Source organism: Pipra filicauda, unplaced genomic scaffold, assembly GCF_003945595.2.
Source record: "Pipra filicauda isolate LSUMZ 115617 unplaced genomic scaffold, ASM394559v2 scaffold107_size2268652_pilon, whole genome shotgun sequence".
NCBI classification, from domain to species: domain Eukaryota; kingdom Metazoa; phylum Chordata; class Aves; order Passeriformes; family Pipridae; genus Pipra; species Pipra filicauda.
This window is the reverse complement of record NW_024103518.1, coordinates 1,566,615-1,583,822: the sequence shown is the minus strand read 5'-3', so window position 1 is coordinate 1,583,822 and position 17,208 is coordinate 1,566,615. Positions and strand designations below refer to the sequence as shown.

General features: G+C 37.0%; 1 protein-coding gene across 1 annotated transcript in view; it reads right to left on the bottom strand.

The window, feature by feature from the left end:
- Positions 1-2,378: 2,378 nt before the first annotated feature.
- The window catches only part of LOC113995955 (contactin-associated protein-like 4), a 208,956-nt gene continuing 194,126 nt past the window's right edge, over positions 2,379-17,208 (bottom strand). The window contains exons 20-24 of the mRNA XM_027736529.2: positions 15,568-15,701; positions 14,426-14,513; positions 9,167-9,385; positions 8,725-8,796; positions 2,379-5,910 (exon numbers count right to left, since the gene is read on the bottom strand). Of these exons, the coding sequence (XP_027592330.2) occupies positions 5,717-5,910; positions 8,725-8,796; positions 9,167-9,385; positions 14,426-14,513; positions 15,568-15,701 (707 nt within the window). The 3' untranslated portion in view covers positions 2,379-5,716. The remainder of the gene's footprint in view (positions 5,911-8,724; positions 8,797-9,166; positions 9,386-14,425; positions 14,514-15,567; positions 15,702-17,208) is intronic.

The following is a 17,208-nucleotide window of genomic DNA, read 5'->3' as shown; positions in this document are numbered from 1 at the left end:
GCTTTCGGATGAATGATCACTGGCCTTATAAATTGCCTGCAAGGTACCTTTGCTTTTCAAAAGAGAAAGTCATCAGTTCATCAGGCTCCAAAAATATTGTATTGGATTTGGATTAACAAGTTCTTGCACACATCAGAATAAGTCAGAAAACCAAAACACTGTGTTGTGTTAAGAAGTATAATATACAAAGGTTACCAAGCCCTAGCTGGTATCACTGAGTTTACAGAATAATATATGCATTTTTTATATTAACTCAATGACAATTTTTCCTCAATTTTCTTGGACTTCAGAAGGATTTTGAGTATCTGTTTTTCTTCTACAGATTTAGGAATCTTTTGTTGATGCCCACTGACTCACCTAATCCAAATGCATGAGCCATGGTGCTACCTAAAAACCAGGTGACTGACTGGGAGAACTGTACTTCAATTGATTTAGTAAAGGACATATTAGCTGGTTAAAGGACCACTAATTAATTAGGGCTATTTCAGGACATTTATTAGACAGTAGCTTAAATACACTGTGCAGTGTAGTGATTTTCATGTGTGTGTGTGTGACATTTATTTTGCTATCACTCAAATGGTTTCTCAAGCCCTAGATGTAACTACTGGAAAAATAATTTAAAAAAAACCCAAAAAACAAACTCACAAGCAAAAAACCACACTGTCTCTGTGTGAGAGATGCTATAACCTTTTGTCTTCTATCAGGTAGAACCTGGTCATCTACCTCTTACAATACGGGAAGAAACTTAAAAATCTATTTTTTTTTCCTCCCCGTTGAAAAAACACTTAAAATGTTAATTATTTATTGAGATGGATTGAATATTTCCCAACATTATGGAGGTTGGTTCTGAACTTTGGACTGTTTTTCAGTATTATATATACTACAAAGAGAATGGTGAAGTTTAAAGAATCTTAGCACTGACTTCGTAGCTCACTTACATGAACATGTGTGTGCACATGCATTTGCTCATATGCTGAGGGAGATTTTTACTGTGGATTTACCATGCTGTTTAATAAGTGCCATTTGTACAAAATCTTACAAACATCAAAATTTCATCCTGCATTAACGATTCACCTGAACCCGAGTGGGGTTTTAGTTCAGTGTTCGAAGGAAAGGCATCCATCTCTCCGTGGTGACGCCGTGATGTGATGTTTGACTCCTTTCCTAACAATGGGAATATCAAAGATTAGCAGGTTTGGCAAATGTATCCAAAGAACAGTGCTAGTTCTTGTCAAAAATTAATTTTCAGGCAGTCCTTCTAGAATAAGGATGAGTATGATTTCTTAGCAAACCTTTGTGGTTTTGTTTCTCTTTTTTTGTGTTAGCAGCTTCAGCAATTTTTGTACTCAAACCCATCATACCTTTCTTTCCTTAGCACCACCACCACCAAAAGGCTTCAGTAAATTTAAAGGGAACTTCCTTTCTTTTCCTTACTCTTGTAAGCATGCTCTTGTGTGTACTCAAAAAAAAAAAAAATTACTTCTGTACCTTTATACATGTACCTTTTCATTCAGCTCTAGTTTCTGCAGGATTTCCTTCTTGATAATGTGCAATCTCATTAAATGATCAGAAACACCAAGGAATCATCATACTTTTGGCTGCAGAATTAGGCTCTCAGTTTGATAAAATCATGCCACACTTCTGCATGTTCACTCCAGAGAATGTGCACTGCATTCAGACACTAGGGTACGTGCTTTTTCAGCATTGTTTTCTGACTTAGCAAATATTTTTCTGTTACAAAGAACATCCTTTCCCTGTAACATCACATAGTTTCTACAGCTCTATCTCTGCCTTGAGTGTAAACAACTACAATTACTTCTGAAAAAAATTTCAAAAGGGTATTTTCCCATTAATCCTCTGCTGACCTGCAACTGTTTAATTTTCTGATTTTAAATACCATGCTGGTGCTGCAGGCTTCCTGGCATCTAAACCTAAATCTGTATACTCTAATCTTTACAGCTGATCCCTCTCAGGAATTCTGTCTGTTTTGTCATTTACATGTTTTTTCCCTTGTATGTCACTGCCATGAATAACGATGTCGTAAATTTATTTTGACTCCGACTACAGTTCATGTTAAGTTGAACACTTGGTTTATAACATATTCTTGATTTACACAGCAGTAGAGGTACTGGAAAATGTTTTCCCAAAACCTAACTAAATCATATTTATGTGCTAAATGTTGAGTACATAAATAATTATAAGGCCTTTGTAGTGAGCGCCCGCACAGAGTTTTAAAAATGTACTTGCACACATGCTGCCATTTATTTTCTAATATACTTGAGAAAAAATATATTTGCCATGGAAAATGTGTCAATGCATAGCAAATTTGTCACATCAGTGCTCAGAAATATCTATAAATAACCACACTCACCAAAACATTCTGTGCACTTCTACATATTTTTACTGTTAAAAAAAAAAATCAGTATATCGTCGTCAGTTTTAAACCTTTAATACAAATTCTTTTTAAAAATATTTTCCTCACTTTATTTTAAAAAGACTTTATTAACAGTGAGGTGAAAAGTCACACATTGGAATAGAGAATCCAAAAAGGGACAGCACAATGTTTTATGACGTTTTAGGGCACTTCGGTGCCACCGTTTGTTTTTTTTTATCCCCATAGAAATGCAGCAAGTAAATGAAAAAATGCTGCTTCATTGACTTCGAACATGTATATTTTAGATTAAGGTGACAACTACATGATCACTGTTCCTACAGGTGAAAATGGGCATTTGCATCTTGAGAGAGACATAATTTTTGTATGCTACAAATCTACAGATAGATGTGCATTCAACAAAATCCATTGATCTTTTTCCTCTTAGCATCCTTCGTACAATAAAATGCTTTAAAAGAAGTCTTTGAATGAAATAATGTGCCACTCACAGAATCATTTATACTGCCCTCTCCCTTTTTTTAACTAGTCTGTGAAATAGAGATTTTACTCAGCTTTTCCCTTCCTGTTGCTTTTAAAAATTCTGGGCAATAGGGAAAGAAAATATCCATTTGGAAGAAAACAAAGTAATGGAAGAGACCTTTCTCTCCATGAAGACATACAATAAAACTTTACAAGGCAATAAAAGTAAAACCAAGTGATTGAAAACTTAGGTTTACATTCCTCCATCTTGTCCTGTTGTGGGTAACATTTAGGCTTTATTAGGTTAGTATGAGCAACTCTTATATGAGAGTTAAGATAAAAGACAGTCTGTCTTTATCATTAAATCAAAATATCTGCTTTGGTGTACTGTGACCAACATTGTCTTACAAGTTTTTGTCCCTCGTGGTTCCTCCATCCCACGGTGATAAAAATGGAGTTCACTGGGACTTATCACTGCTGATGGACTTGTTGATAAGTGATATAAAAAGTTGAATACTGACACACTTATAACAGGAAGGGAAAACCTCTTGAGATGAAGAGGGTTTGGTTGCAGAGAAGTCCATGGAAGAGCTCCCCCTGAATTTAATGCAATTTAGGTCAGACCCTTGAAAAGCAGGAGTCATAATTTTCAAATAAAAGTAAAGAGGTGAGAGGGTTGAAAGTAGTAAACTTAATAATTCAAAGTCTTCTTCTCATAGCTCATGGGAGGCTTTCACCTTTTCCACTCCCCATCCACAAACAGGGTATTTTCAGCCTTATCACTTATGGGGAATAGTCCAATATTATTCCCTCCTCCTGTTCCACCCTTTCTAAAGGCGACCTATTGTCAGGGACCAAACTGTATCAGTGAATACATTAAATATATGCACAACATGGATACAGTTCTAGGTCCTCAACCTGATTAATCCATCAGAGATGCACACAGAATTGCAAAAATGAGAAGAAGAAAGCACTACATGTTAATTTGAACAATTTATGATTGAAGAGCATCCAGGCACCCAAAAAAAAAAAAACCAAAACCAAAAAGGAAATAAATTGTTCCTAAGAATTGTTCCCCCTGTATAGGAGGAAGCAGAAAGGAAAGGTAGAAATCTGAATATAGAAAGTAAAGACTGATGGAATAAAATAGACTTTAAACAAAAAGATCTACAGGATATTTATATTTACAATTACCATTTATGTAGAGAAATCTGCATATTAAAGGTTTTGGCATACCATGTCTGGTTTCTATATCTTTATAATGTTCTTGGACATCTATGATAAACATTTTCTAAACTTTACAACCTAGGGTCTAGTTTTGATTCTTCTCACTAAATGACCAGTGAGAAGACTGTTCTTATTGCTTCCAATGGAAGCAGATAAAAAAAATCAATTGTGAAAGATGCTCAAATTTTAAACTCAAGTCTACAAGGTCACAGAATTCCTGTTGGTTTTCTCAGATCCAAGCCCTAGGCACCTGGTCATCTGACTGGAGAAAACCAAAACGTGTTTTGTGTGTGGGTCAGTTACCTACATATTGGTATCTAATGCCATTTATGATGCCTTCTACCCAACTCCTGTATGTGTCTTTTCAAAAGACATGACTTCTGCAGAATCTGTGACATTCGTGTCCAGCCACATGGGTATTTCAGATATCCTATGGTATCTAAAGTGACCTTACAATCTTCTGTTTAGAAAACTTAAACGTAGCCTTCATATTTAACAATTTGTTTGTACAACATCATGGACAGCTTTCATTTCCTCTGTCAGGACAGCAAGCACCTGTTTAATTTTGAGTTTGTATAATCAGACCTTATCTCACAAAGGTATAGTAGGTACTGTTAAGAGTGAAGCTCAAAAGTATTCATGTAGCAGACACTGTATAATTTCTATAATTTAGAACTACTTATTCTTGAGGTCTGGATCAGGTCACAGCTACAACATTTCAAGAGAATACATCCCAGACAGTGCACAAAGCATTACTTCCTGACAGAAGCAATATTATTAATTTCCAGGGGCAATAACCTTGATCCTCTTTTTTGTGTTTTTACTCATGATAATTTAACTATTTTTAGTCTATTACTTGATCTTTCCACGAAAAAATTTTGCTTCCTCCCCTGCCCCAGTTTTATTTAAAATGCCCAGAATGTGCATGAGTCTCTTGGTGCCATCACTTGACCATAATGGAAAACCTGTTGCCAAAAAGATTTTAAGACATTTCAACACATTTTATACCCTTCAGTTCTGCTAAGCTTGCCAAAAAGGAGGGATAATGATGATATCGGTCAAATCCCAGGGGAAATAAATACAGTTTGTTTTGGACACCAGATACCATGGTTCACAAGCAGATGCTGACACCAGCTAACAGCAGTTCAAAAGGCATTTTTGTTTGAGGAAGGAAGAGGGATCACCACAACGCAGCACAGCAGAATTTCTTTAGTAACACAAAGTATTAGAATCCACCTTTTACCTCCAACAAAACCTCTGAATCAAATTTTAAAGAAAAAGGATAGGAATAACCTCATGACAATTTTCCCATTCAAAAATCATATTAAGTGTGTACATTAAACTTCAGTTGTAGAAGGTCACATCAGAACAGTCGGAAACTACCACCGATGAAGTTGGTTACAATATCTAAGTCACTGTTACATAAAATGCATTTACGGAATAATAGCTAAGGAATGCATGTCATTTAAAGAGGCCCCCTACAGCAATCACTGAGACTGAACATATGGAGTACAGCAAGTCTCAAATCCATTGCATTTAGTGTTGTGTGCAAGAGCTTTTTCTGTCCAGTGAGAACCCCTGGCTTAGCAAGAAAGTCAGACAGTCACATTATTATATTCGATTAAACCACTAATGACATCAGAAGAAATATTCCTTTTGATTTTCATTGGCTGTGTTTTGCATGCTGAGCTCACTTTTCAATGCAGATTCAGCACTGTCTTCATTTTCAGATCCTTTTGCCTCGTTTTTTGAGTACATGCCTTTTTTTTTATAAATGCGTATGGCTATGGCTGTGATGCAAAGTAGGATGAATATCACAACTGCTATCACACCTAGAAGGAGAAAAGAGAAAAAAAAAAGTCATGATAAAGGACAGGTAAAAAATAAATAACATGTGGGCCAGAGAGCAGGACAAAGAAGGAATGAATACATCACATAATGGAAGGGCTTGCAGGGTAATAAGAAGCCATAACTGGTTTCAAATCAGAGCCAGCACTGTAATCTAAGCTTCATGGTGATTGTTTTGAAATATTGCACACCATTAATAATAAAAATAGAAAGTCCACAGAAAACTGTAATTTTTGAAACTTTCAAGTGGAAGACCAGTAGGGGCCTTAGGGTGCTGTGGATGAGAGGGTTTCTTTTCCTCCTTCACAGCCAGGTGCTGGATCTCTGCCAGGCTCCCCACTCAAGGCACTGCAGATCAGGAACAGTAAGGAGAGATACTCCCCACTGAGATAAGCATGACCTTACAGACTTCCAGCCCGTGTCCCCTCTTCCTCGTTCTTGCTGTCATGATGGGCTCATACCCTTAGGTTCACGAGTCAGAGGGTGGGTAGGAGAGGAATTTGAGGGGAAATGAAACATAAGGGAGACAGATCATGTTTGCCAAAGAGGCAGAAAGCAAGACTAGGCTGTTGGGAGAGAAAAAGCAATAAGCAGCCTGGAAAATGGCTGCAATGCAGTGGAGCAACTGTACTAGATGAAGGGACAATATGCTGCAAAACTTGGCCATTACTGCAAGAAAAATAAAAATACAAAGTCTCTTAGCACTGTAAACAGAAACAGACCATCCAAAATTCAGCACATGTCATTTTGCTTGTTCTTTAATGGGAGCATCCATCCATCATTGTAGGAATGTAAAATTTTTTGTATGGTATCTGCTTCTCTGAAATGGACTTTACGGTATGAGTTAATCTTGCTCTTATTTAGATTATATAGAACAGTCCTTTAATTTCACAATCACAGTAGATGCTCTCTGTAAGAGCTTTTCTATAGACTTGCTTTGTGTGAAGTAGCTGAACTGGTACCATTCTCAGTTACATTCATTTAAGGGTACTTTAAGCTTTTACTGAATGTTGTAGAGCTTGCTTTGTTTTGACTTTAAACAAACATGGTTAAGCAGTAGAAAAATTGGGACTGTATATTCCCAAATGTGTTTAACAAAATGGTAACGTTGCTATTATCTTAAAAATATTGTAACTACTGTAAATTGAAGGCAAAAAATTACTTTGTTGTTAAAGATCCCCACCAATACTAAGTCACCTAGTACGCAGTGATTTTTATATACAGATATTTATGTAAAATAATACTAATCTTTTCAGTAAAGCAAGTTTTAACAAAATTAGACATATAAAGAGCTCAGAAACAATATTATTAAATTCTGATCTCACTGAATTCTGTGGTAAAAGTCTCAGTTTGTGTATATAAAATTATATGGACATAAGTATCACTTTACAAGTAAGGAAGCTTCTAGACTTTATTATCTCTTATTTTAGTATCTTTGGTATGACTGTGTTAAAGGTCACTGCTCATGCAGTACACTTTGGGCATGCCCTAACCATAGCAGGTATTGTTATTTAAATGACAGACACACAGGTGACTGCAAGTTCTTAACTTCACCTTCCACAGAGATAAACACTTTTAACCTCATTGAGAAGCATTGACAGTCTTATTCAGCTAAATTCCACTATTTCATTTGTCTGCTAAGGCTTTAAAAACTCTTAGGAAGTAAACCTTTTCAGAATATAAAAGATGGAGGGGATGACCTTTTCATCCCACTGCCCTCTTTGTGTCAGGATGACTAATGCAAATTGAAACAGTGAATTACCCTGTGAAAACATCATTTTAATGATAAAAACCAGGTTTGTTTGGGTTTTTTTCCTCACCTCCTTCCAACAGAAGAAATACTACCAGAAATTCTCACAGGGGAGGATTGTCACAGGAGACAATACTATTCCTTGAAAGAAAAATACTGAAATCACGTAGACATTTACTTCCTGCAATAGTGGTGACAGGAGTTTAAATTCTCCAGAGGTTTCCCAATCCCAAACTGTCCCTTTGTCCCTACAGTCACTTTAGGAGTAACTGAACTCTACATGGTTCTGTCTTTATTCCTCTGTTTAAAAAAAAAAAAAAATGTTTTGGAAAAAGTTCGTGGGTGATCATTTGTAATTCTATTTGAGCTGATCGAAGTGGCCAAAAGAAATAGGAAGAAAATGGAGGAGAAATGATACTCCAAATCAACAGTTATTTTTTTTATTAGTATTATTATTTTAACATGCATTTTGTTTTTAAGCTGTAAATCAGTGGAAGTGATAGTCTGTCCACGAGTACATTGCTTTCCAAATGGGAAACCAGGATGAAACTTCCTCAGACTGTCAAAGGATTGATTCAAACAGTGTTAAACCTCATTTTCTGAAGAAAAACTCTTTATTGTTCAGACCTATTAAAGAAGATTTTGAACTTGACCATGTAACAAAAGGTAATTTTTTGGCAAAGTCAAGAAGAGAAGATAGCTCTGTCCTAAATATATGCTATTTGTCATGACAAATCCAAGCACATTTTTAAGTCACAGACACCAGTATTATGCAGACTGGAAAACTGTTCTTACTGTCTTATTTTTCAACAGACCGTCCCAATATGTGGAAACAGTGATGGCATGAATTTATGTAATAAGAAAATATGAGAGCTATCAATTGCCTTTTACAACAGTGCTTGACTTTTGTGTGTCCACCAGTTGTAATAAAATGAAGGCTTTCTACTGGTTTCTTTATGAGCATAAAGCTAAACTGACTTCAGCACTGAAAGACTCACAGTTAGAAAAAAAATCAAGGTTCCTGCAGAGTTTTTATAGTCCCTATTACCTCCAATAATTGCAGAGTCACTTCTGATTGCATTAGCTAAGGGCTTTCCTTCATCTATTGGTCCAGAGTGATCTGCAGCAGAAGAAAAAAAAAAGAAAGAAAATGACAGACAAATAGAGAAGGGTCTTCAAGAAATTCTCACATGGTTACAAGCTCATTTACAATATGCTACAGAGGCAGTAGTGTGGGTCAGTAAGCATGCAAAGAAGAACAGTGATGTAGGTGACACTTTGCAGAGATGAAAAGAGAAATGTAAACACTCAGATGAATAGATAAGGGCTAGAGAAAAGGAAACAAGCACATATGAAAGAGAATTATTTTCAAGCTACTCCTGAGAAATTAACCCACATGGAAAAATAACAAGTAAGTTGTGATTCAGGTCATGACTATTCTTATTTAGCTTTTGCTTCAGAGATCAGAGGAAATGATAACCACACGCTACCTGCAAATGAATGGGTTGTTTCACTTGATGTTGAGTCAGCTCCAGCTAAAGTCCCACAGTTGGATTCAGTGAAATGTCCCTTTACAATGACAGGGGCTGAGCTGCTGTGGTGCAGTGCAGCCTTCAAAGGAGCAATGTGATTGAACTGCACCGAAGAGAGACATCCAATAAACCCCTGAGAGTTTGCCTTCATCGTCTCCTCGTCTACGTCGCCGCTCTCTGTTAATCAAAAGGAACAGAACACAATTAATCACAGCACAAATGTTCAAAATAAAGCGACAGAAGAATAAATTAATAATTAACCTGTGTTCCTCTGAGCATATCTGAGTTGCAGCAACACATGTAGATTCACTGAATCCCTTTCTTGCCTGTCTTTATGAAAAGAGAGTGAGATACATTCAACCCTGCTTTTTTTTTTTTTTTTATCAGATGATAGTTGCTAATTTGCTAAGGGATATATTTTTAAATTACAAGAGCAAGTTCCAAAGCAAAAGGTTTCCAACGTAACTAAAATATTTAAATTAAAATGCAGCACTTTTTCATTCTGCAAAAATATAAGGATGCAGCATGCATCCTTTAAAAACACATTTTATTAGATTCCTTCTCATAAGGAACATATTCCTTCCACAGATTCATGTATCTACTCCATGCCATCATGATAAAGTCTATCAAAACAAAAACTCTTTGAAGATCTCAGATTCTGGAAACTCATCAAGATATTTTCTGTGAATTTTTAAAAAATGAATAGGTTCCAATTCACTACACATTTTAAAATATGATATCATTATTTTTCCCAAAAAGGGAGAGGAAAAAACCCTATACCTCCTCACCTTTTCTCTAGAGCTGCCTTTCTGAATGCATGTACACAGCGTGTCAGAACTCTATTTATTCACCAGGCAATGCTCACTAATGCATTACTTTTGATGTGGAAAACAAGCCATTTATTTACTCTGGTAGTTCTAATTTAAACAAAGAATCTGGAAGCACTGGGTATTCAAAGTGGACTCACAAGGGAAGTCAATTTTCAAGGTTTTGAAAATAAAATGGGAATTTCATCCCATTCATTTCCACCTCCAGCCTACCCTAGAACCCACAAATGAAGTTGTGATCTTTACAATGGCTCCCATAACAATTTTAAGTACCAACATACAGTGCAATCCTCAGTAAAATGCAGGTTAATGTTGAAAAAGTGGTTAATGCGTTTTTGTAGAACTTTGCAAAATAACACAGCAGCATTTTCCTGCAGCTGCTCTCTGCTTATTGCAATGATGATATATCACTACATAGATGGATGTTAGCCAAAAGTCTGCTCACCTACACTGACGGTGCACATAAAAAGTTGGCTGTTTAACTGCCTCTTTTCTCTTTACATCTGTTTGTGGTGATTGCCTCTATGCACTGAGGGATCTGCTAGGGTTGGATGTTTTAAGAAAAAGATTAACATTGAGGTGGCAAACAAACATCCTCCCAAACCCCTTGCAATAAAAATATATATCTCTAACTATAAGTAGGATTGAAAACTTCAGGATTAGAGTGGTTTGTATTATTTTTTAGTTTCCTACACGAATAATTTATTAAATATTGTATGCGTATAATATGAAAGGAAATTAGATTTTTTAAATCCTTTCGGTTCACTTGACTCCTTAATTAGAAAATACTGCTGTGATAAAGTAAAACTTTTTATTAGATCAAGCAATCTTGATGATAAAAGGGAAGACAACCATTCTCCACTTTAGTGCTAAAGTGAAAAATTGACTGAAAATGACACACATAAAACACAAGTTGTTTATTGGAGACTGTGTATTATAGTAAACTGTAGTTATGCATCCTTAAGTATCTTTATAGCACTTTGTTTGCTCTTCCCAATCCAGTATCATCAGCAAACTTAGTACTCCTTTAAGCCCTGCATCCAATCATTTATGAAGCTGTTGAAGAGCACTGGGCCTAATGTGTGGAACCCCACTAGTGACCAGTCGATTTTATCCGAAGGATCCTGTGACAGACATTGTCAAAAACTTCACTGAAATCCGAGGAGATTACATCAACTGGCTTCCCTTGATCAACTGGGTGGGTTATCTTGTCATTAAAGGAAATTAAGCCCGACAAGCAGGACTTTTGCCTCATGAAGCCGTGCTGGCTGTGACTGATGACTGCTTTGTCCTTCAGGTGTTTTTCAATACCTTCTAGAATAATCTTCTCCATAATTTTATCAGGCACTGAAGTGAGACTGACAGGCCTGTAGTTTCCAGGGTCAATCTTCTTGCCCCTCTTGACAATCAGGATAACATTAGACATGCTCCTGTCAGCTGGGACCTCTCCAGATTCCCAAAGTCATTCAAAAGTCATTGAGAAAAAAAAAATTAAATACCTGATTCATTTTTATCATCAATTTCTGGGATTAGGAAACATTTTTTTCTAGTACTTTAAATTTCATCCAGTACTGCTTTAGAGTTATGTTTAAATGATCATTATTTTTCCATTCTTTATACACATCTACATACCAGTTCCTTTCTGGACTGTAAGTTCTATAAATAAAACCTACATTTCAAAAACATGTATTTCTGTTTTTCAGAATTGAAAACCATTGATGGATAAAGAATTAATTGGAGTGTCTTATCCAAACAGTTGCACCCAACAGCTCAGTGTCTAAATGGATGTTGGTAACAGGTGGTGTTCCTTTGGGGTCCACACTGGTATTGTTACTATTCAATACCCTTACTAAGCTACACCAACAGTAGGGTTGAGTGTATCCTAAGAAAAGTCTGTGGATGACACTAAACTGAGTAGTGAAGTTGACACACTTGAGAGATGGAATGCCATCCAGAAGGGCCTTGACAGGTTTGAGGATTGGGATCATGTGAACATCCATGAAATTCAACCAGGCCAAGTGCCGGGTTCTGCACCTGGGTCCTGGCAATCCCCAAAATCAATACAGACTGGGGGGTGAGTAGAATGAGAGCACCCCTGAGGAGAAACACTTGATGACACTGGTGGATGAAAAATAAGATATGAGCCAGCAATGTTTGCAGTTCAGAAAGCAAATCTTACCTGGGTTGCACAAAAAGATGCCTGGTGAGCAGATTGAGGGAGATGACTCTCCCCCCTTGTCATGATTTAGTTCTTAAAATTATTCAAGAGATGCTTCTGTCTGAATTAAGGTGCAAATTAGACCACGTGCCAAAGTCACTAATATGGATTTTATTTAAGAGTAAATGTGAGGTAGAGAGAAGCAGAAGGAAACAGGAAAAAAAGAGAAAGGGAGAGAGAGTGCGACAGAGAGAGATTCATCACCACTCTGTGGATTCCAACGGTGTCCCATTGATCCCCTTCTTGGTGATGAGAGTCCCAGTCTTGTCCAAGTGATGACTGCAGTCTGGATCCATCAAGGGGAGCCCAGGGTGGTAAGGGAAGAAGTCTGAGTGGTGAGTGAAGTCCAGGGTGCTGGGGGAAGATCTGTGTGAGGGAAGGAGCCTGTGTGTGTGAGGAAAGAAGTCCATGTGGTGAGGAAGAAATCCACATTGTTAAGAGAAGTCCCTTGTGCGCAAAGTCCAGGGTGGTGAAGGAAGAAGTTCAGGTGTGTTGAGTGAAGTCCCTGCTGTCTTTTATTGGGCCTAGGCTAGGTGGAAACACCCCCAGTTCTTCCCTTGGGGTGGGGAGTTTTACAGTGGATGATGTAATACTGGATCAGGGCACATTTCCTGACTTCTGAGACCTTACAGCTGCATACAGTGTCCATTATGGTCATTATCAGCAGAGATTAATATCTTCAGGCTATGTGTGAATTGTCCTGATGCTTCCCCAGAGGGGAGTTATCACAGCCCAGCCAAATCCTTTGTGTAAGGACAAAGAAATAAGATTTGCCTCTTTCCTTCTCTTACCCAGCTTGCAGCCTGAGGTGGTGGGTGTGCACGCCCTCAGCACCTGGGTGGTTTCTTTGCACATCAGAAGCTTTCACCTTGATTATCTGAGCCATCAGCATTCCAGTCTTTCACACCTGTGGATGCGTTCTTCTCTTGGGATAATTGGACTACAGTACCACCTTATCACCAGTTGCTGTCACAGTCCAAATTATTTGGCATATTCAGGGAGAGGTGGGCTTTGCTGTGCAGTTGCTTCTTTTGCACACTTTGCTACAGTGGACAAAAGTCTTCCAGTGATGTTTAAGCCATAAACCATTTCAGTGTCTCACACCCCTCTACTCTATCCTTGTGAGACCCCACCTGAAGCACTATGTCCAGTTCTGGGGTTTGCAGCAAGAGATGGATGTGATCCTGTCAGAGCTGGTACAGAGGAGAGCCACAGAAATAGTCAGAGGGCAGCAACACTTTTCCTATAAAGAAAGGCTGAGAAATTGGGGCTGTTCATCATGGAGAAGAGAATGGCCCGGGGACACCTTGCAGCAGCCCTCCCCTACTCAAAGGAAGCCTACAAGAGAGCTGGAGAGAGACTTTTCACATAGTGATAGGTCAGAGGGCAATGGCTTTAAACTGAAACATGGTGGGTTTGTATTCAACATGAGGAAGAAATTCTTTACTGTGATGTTGATGAGGCACTTAAACAGGATGCCCAGAAAAGCTGTAGGTGCCCCACCCCTGGAAGTGTTCAAGGCCAGGTTGAATGGGGTTTTGAGCAACCTGGCCTAATGAAAGACTTTACTGCCCATAGAACGGAGGTTAAAATTAGATCTTGAGATCTTGAGAAATTTAGTCCAGGTTATTTCTGTTTCCTTTAAATAACATTGGCAAAATGGTAATTGTAGATTGGTAATTTCCATTTTAATCATTATTGCAGAAAAACAGACATATTTTGAAGAATCATCACTAGACAAAACATTTTGTCATAGCTTAAGTTGGTTATAAAAAGAGAGTCCCACAAAGATCTGACTTACCATAGTCTTAACTGGGTGCATCAAAATCTAATCACAGGAAGTTTTTCAAGTGTGGTATGTGATTAACAGCTTTCTACCTTCTTTGTGTATGATTTCAATGTGATTTATTTTTTCTTCATAATGCTTGATTGCAAAACGAGAGAGAGAGAGAGAAGTGTGCAATCATCTTGTACTTGATGGTCTTTTCAGGAAGCACTTACCCATGATTATATCTGTATTTCAACACAACTGAGGTTTCTACATTGATTGTTACTCTGTCTCTAAATAAATCCATGACAACAAATGTCTTTCAATGAGATTAGAGTTATTTTTTATGCCCTGTGTTGACATTTTGATCCACATCTTAGAAAACCCTGTAGTGTTCCACTTACCTAAAATCTTGCCAAGAATGAGAGATTTGATTGCATTGAATTCTGTGCCTGAAGACAGAATAAACTTCATTCTTTCCTTCTGGTTAACCTGTAGAACAATAGAGTGATGATCAAACTAGAATAACGGAAGAGATAATAGTCAAGATTTTTAAAAAGCAGGTAAGATCAAGGTTAAAAATAAGAGCATCTGAGGGAGGCATTTGTTAGTTATAGCATAAAAACTCATCAAGGAATAGATTTTTAGTTCCCTCAGATCACTGATTATAAATGTGATAGTTCTTAAGCATCCCACTTAATAAGCCTTTATTTATCTTATTGATTTGGCTGATTCCTTCTTTTTCATCTATAAGGTGAATAACCATAGTAAACCTTTAAAAATAAAGTCTCTTTCCATTTAAAAAGATACTCAATATTTAGTTCATAAAGATTAAACATTATACTGTAAATGTTCTGCATCCCACAGTACCTCTAGAACAACTTCAAGCCAAGTAGCAATTCATAATTAAGTAAACCAAGATCTAGCCTCAAAATACAAAATCGTAATTTAGTAATCATAAATTGTAATTGTAAATACTAAAACATTCAGGTTTCTAAAATTTGTATTAAAAAAAGACTGTTTTGCATGTTAATATGTATCATTAGAAAAATAAATATTTCTCTTTCATCATAAAAAATAATAAAAAATTCTTCTTCATAGCCACATTACTTTGATGATGTAAAAGAGACCACAGAAAATTTCACAAAAGAGTTATCTGGCTGACAATATAGTTGTACTGTAGTTTAGTGCAGAAGTTGAATAAAAAAAGTAAAATACAAGATCCAAAACAAACTATAGCAATCACATACATTTAACAAATTTTGAAAGTTTAATTATCAAGCAATTAATTACATTTTCATATAAAATTATGAGGTAATATTACCCTTCTGAAATAGACAAAATTAACATCAAAGAGATTGGATAACGTAAATTTTTACTGTGCATCACAAGACTGTTAACCTTTGCTTTGCTTAATTGAGATATTAAAACACTTTATTTGGAGATAATTGCCTTGTTGCAACCATTTATTTCGTTTTGCTTTGGATCATTTGCTTTATGATGATGCATCTTGTTTTTTGTTGTTTTTTTTTCCTGAATGAGTTACCTCTACAAAGAGCATTTCCTCCTCTCTGTTAATCTTCACGTGTTGCAGCTGTCCATCAGCCATGCTTTTGAAACTGGTGACGAAGACATCAGGATCTTGATGGCTGTCTAACTTGTACCGAATCTGTAAACTTCCTGCAGGGATAAATGGAGCAAAAGGTGTAGTAAAGCACAGCCACAACAGGAAATTTAGATCATTGCGTGATTTGTTCCATGAGAAATGGATATCAGTGAGAAATTCAAGGCAACAGAGCGAGCGACAGCAACGTTGGAAGTAGGATATAGTGACAAAGATGGTAATAAACTGTTTCAAATCTGATTAATGGGTTAAAATTTGGGCAGGAATTTTACAGGAACTCTTAAAATTCAGTTGAGAAAGACTCAGTCTGTCAGCTCTAATAATTGTGACATCAAATACAACTCAGTACTTCAGAAGTGCTATTCTTGAATAATGATCAGACTGTCCCGACCTGAAAACCTCTGACCAGTGGAATTAAGTAGAATGCAGTGTAATAACTTCTAACTTACTTTCTATTCCTTGTTGGTAACTCCCAGAATACTGTCTGTACACACATATAATCACACAGCAGAACACAGAGGCAATGTAGGTTCCTTGTCAGAAGTTCCCTCCCAACTGCAGATGGACTACTCTGGAAATCAAGGTCCGTGTCAGACCCAGGCCAGTCATGAGCAAAACATGTTCCATCTCGTGTGATGGGGGTGATACTACAGTTATTCTACATCCAAATATGTATCTGGTGTAGCACAGAACCTTCTCTGAGGATAGAACCACTGTGATTGCAAAGTGGGCTTTTATAAACCCGAAGACGTAATTCAGTCAGTGAGGGGATTTTTAATTAAAAAAAAAAATTATCTGGATTTAGAAGAAAGAATGGAAAGATTCAACTAACATTTAATGTTCAGCTTAAATGGAATAATCAGTTATGTTATGTGTATTTTCACAACTGTGTATAAACGTGTATATTCGTAGATATTTAAGTAGTTTATGAAATCAATTGAATGAAATTACCTCTGATTAATTTGGGAAATGGATAATGCACTTTCAAAAATTAGTTTATTTCCTTATTTATTTTTAGGATGGCAACTATTAAGGCTCATCAGTTGCACACAGCTCAAATAAAATTTTGACTTTCATTTCAAAACTTTAAAACCCCCCAAAAATTCTAAAGGATTTTCAGAAATAAGTACTTTTGACAATACAACTGCAGCAAAAGTTGAAATTACAGTAGGAGGAATGTTTTCATATGGAAAGAATCGCTCAATGCAAGAGAAAAGATAAAAATTCCATCTAAAGCAGCAACAGGATAATAAAAAGTTTTTGTTTCGGGTCTGGAAATCAGGGTGAATGTGAGCTGACAGTTATCATAGAATCACAGAATCAATTGGGTTGGAAGGAACCTCTGAGATCATCAAGTCCAACCCTTGGTCGGGTCCAACCCGACGTGGTTCCCAGCCCATGGCACTGATGCCACATCCAGTCTCACCTTAAAAACCTCCAGGGACGGAGAATCCACCACTTCCCTGGGCAGCCCATTCCAATGGCTGAGCACCCTCTCTGCAAAGAAATTCTTCCTAATATCCAACCTAACCCTCCCCTGGCACAGCTGCAGACCCAGCCCTC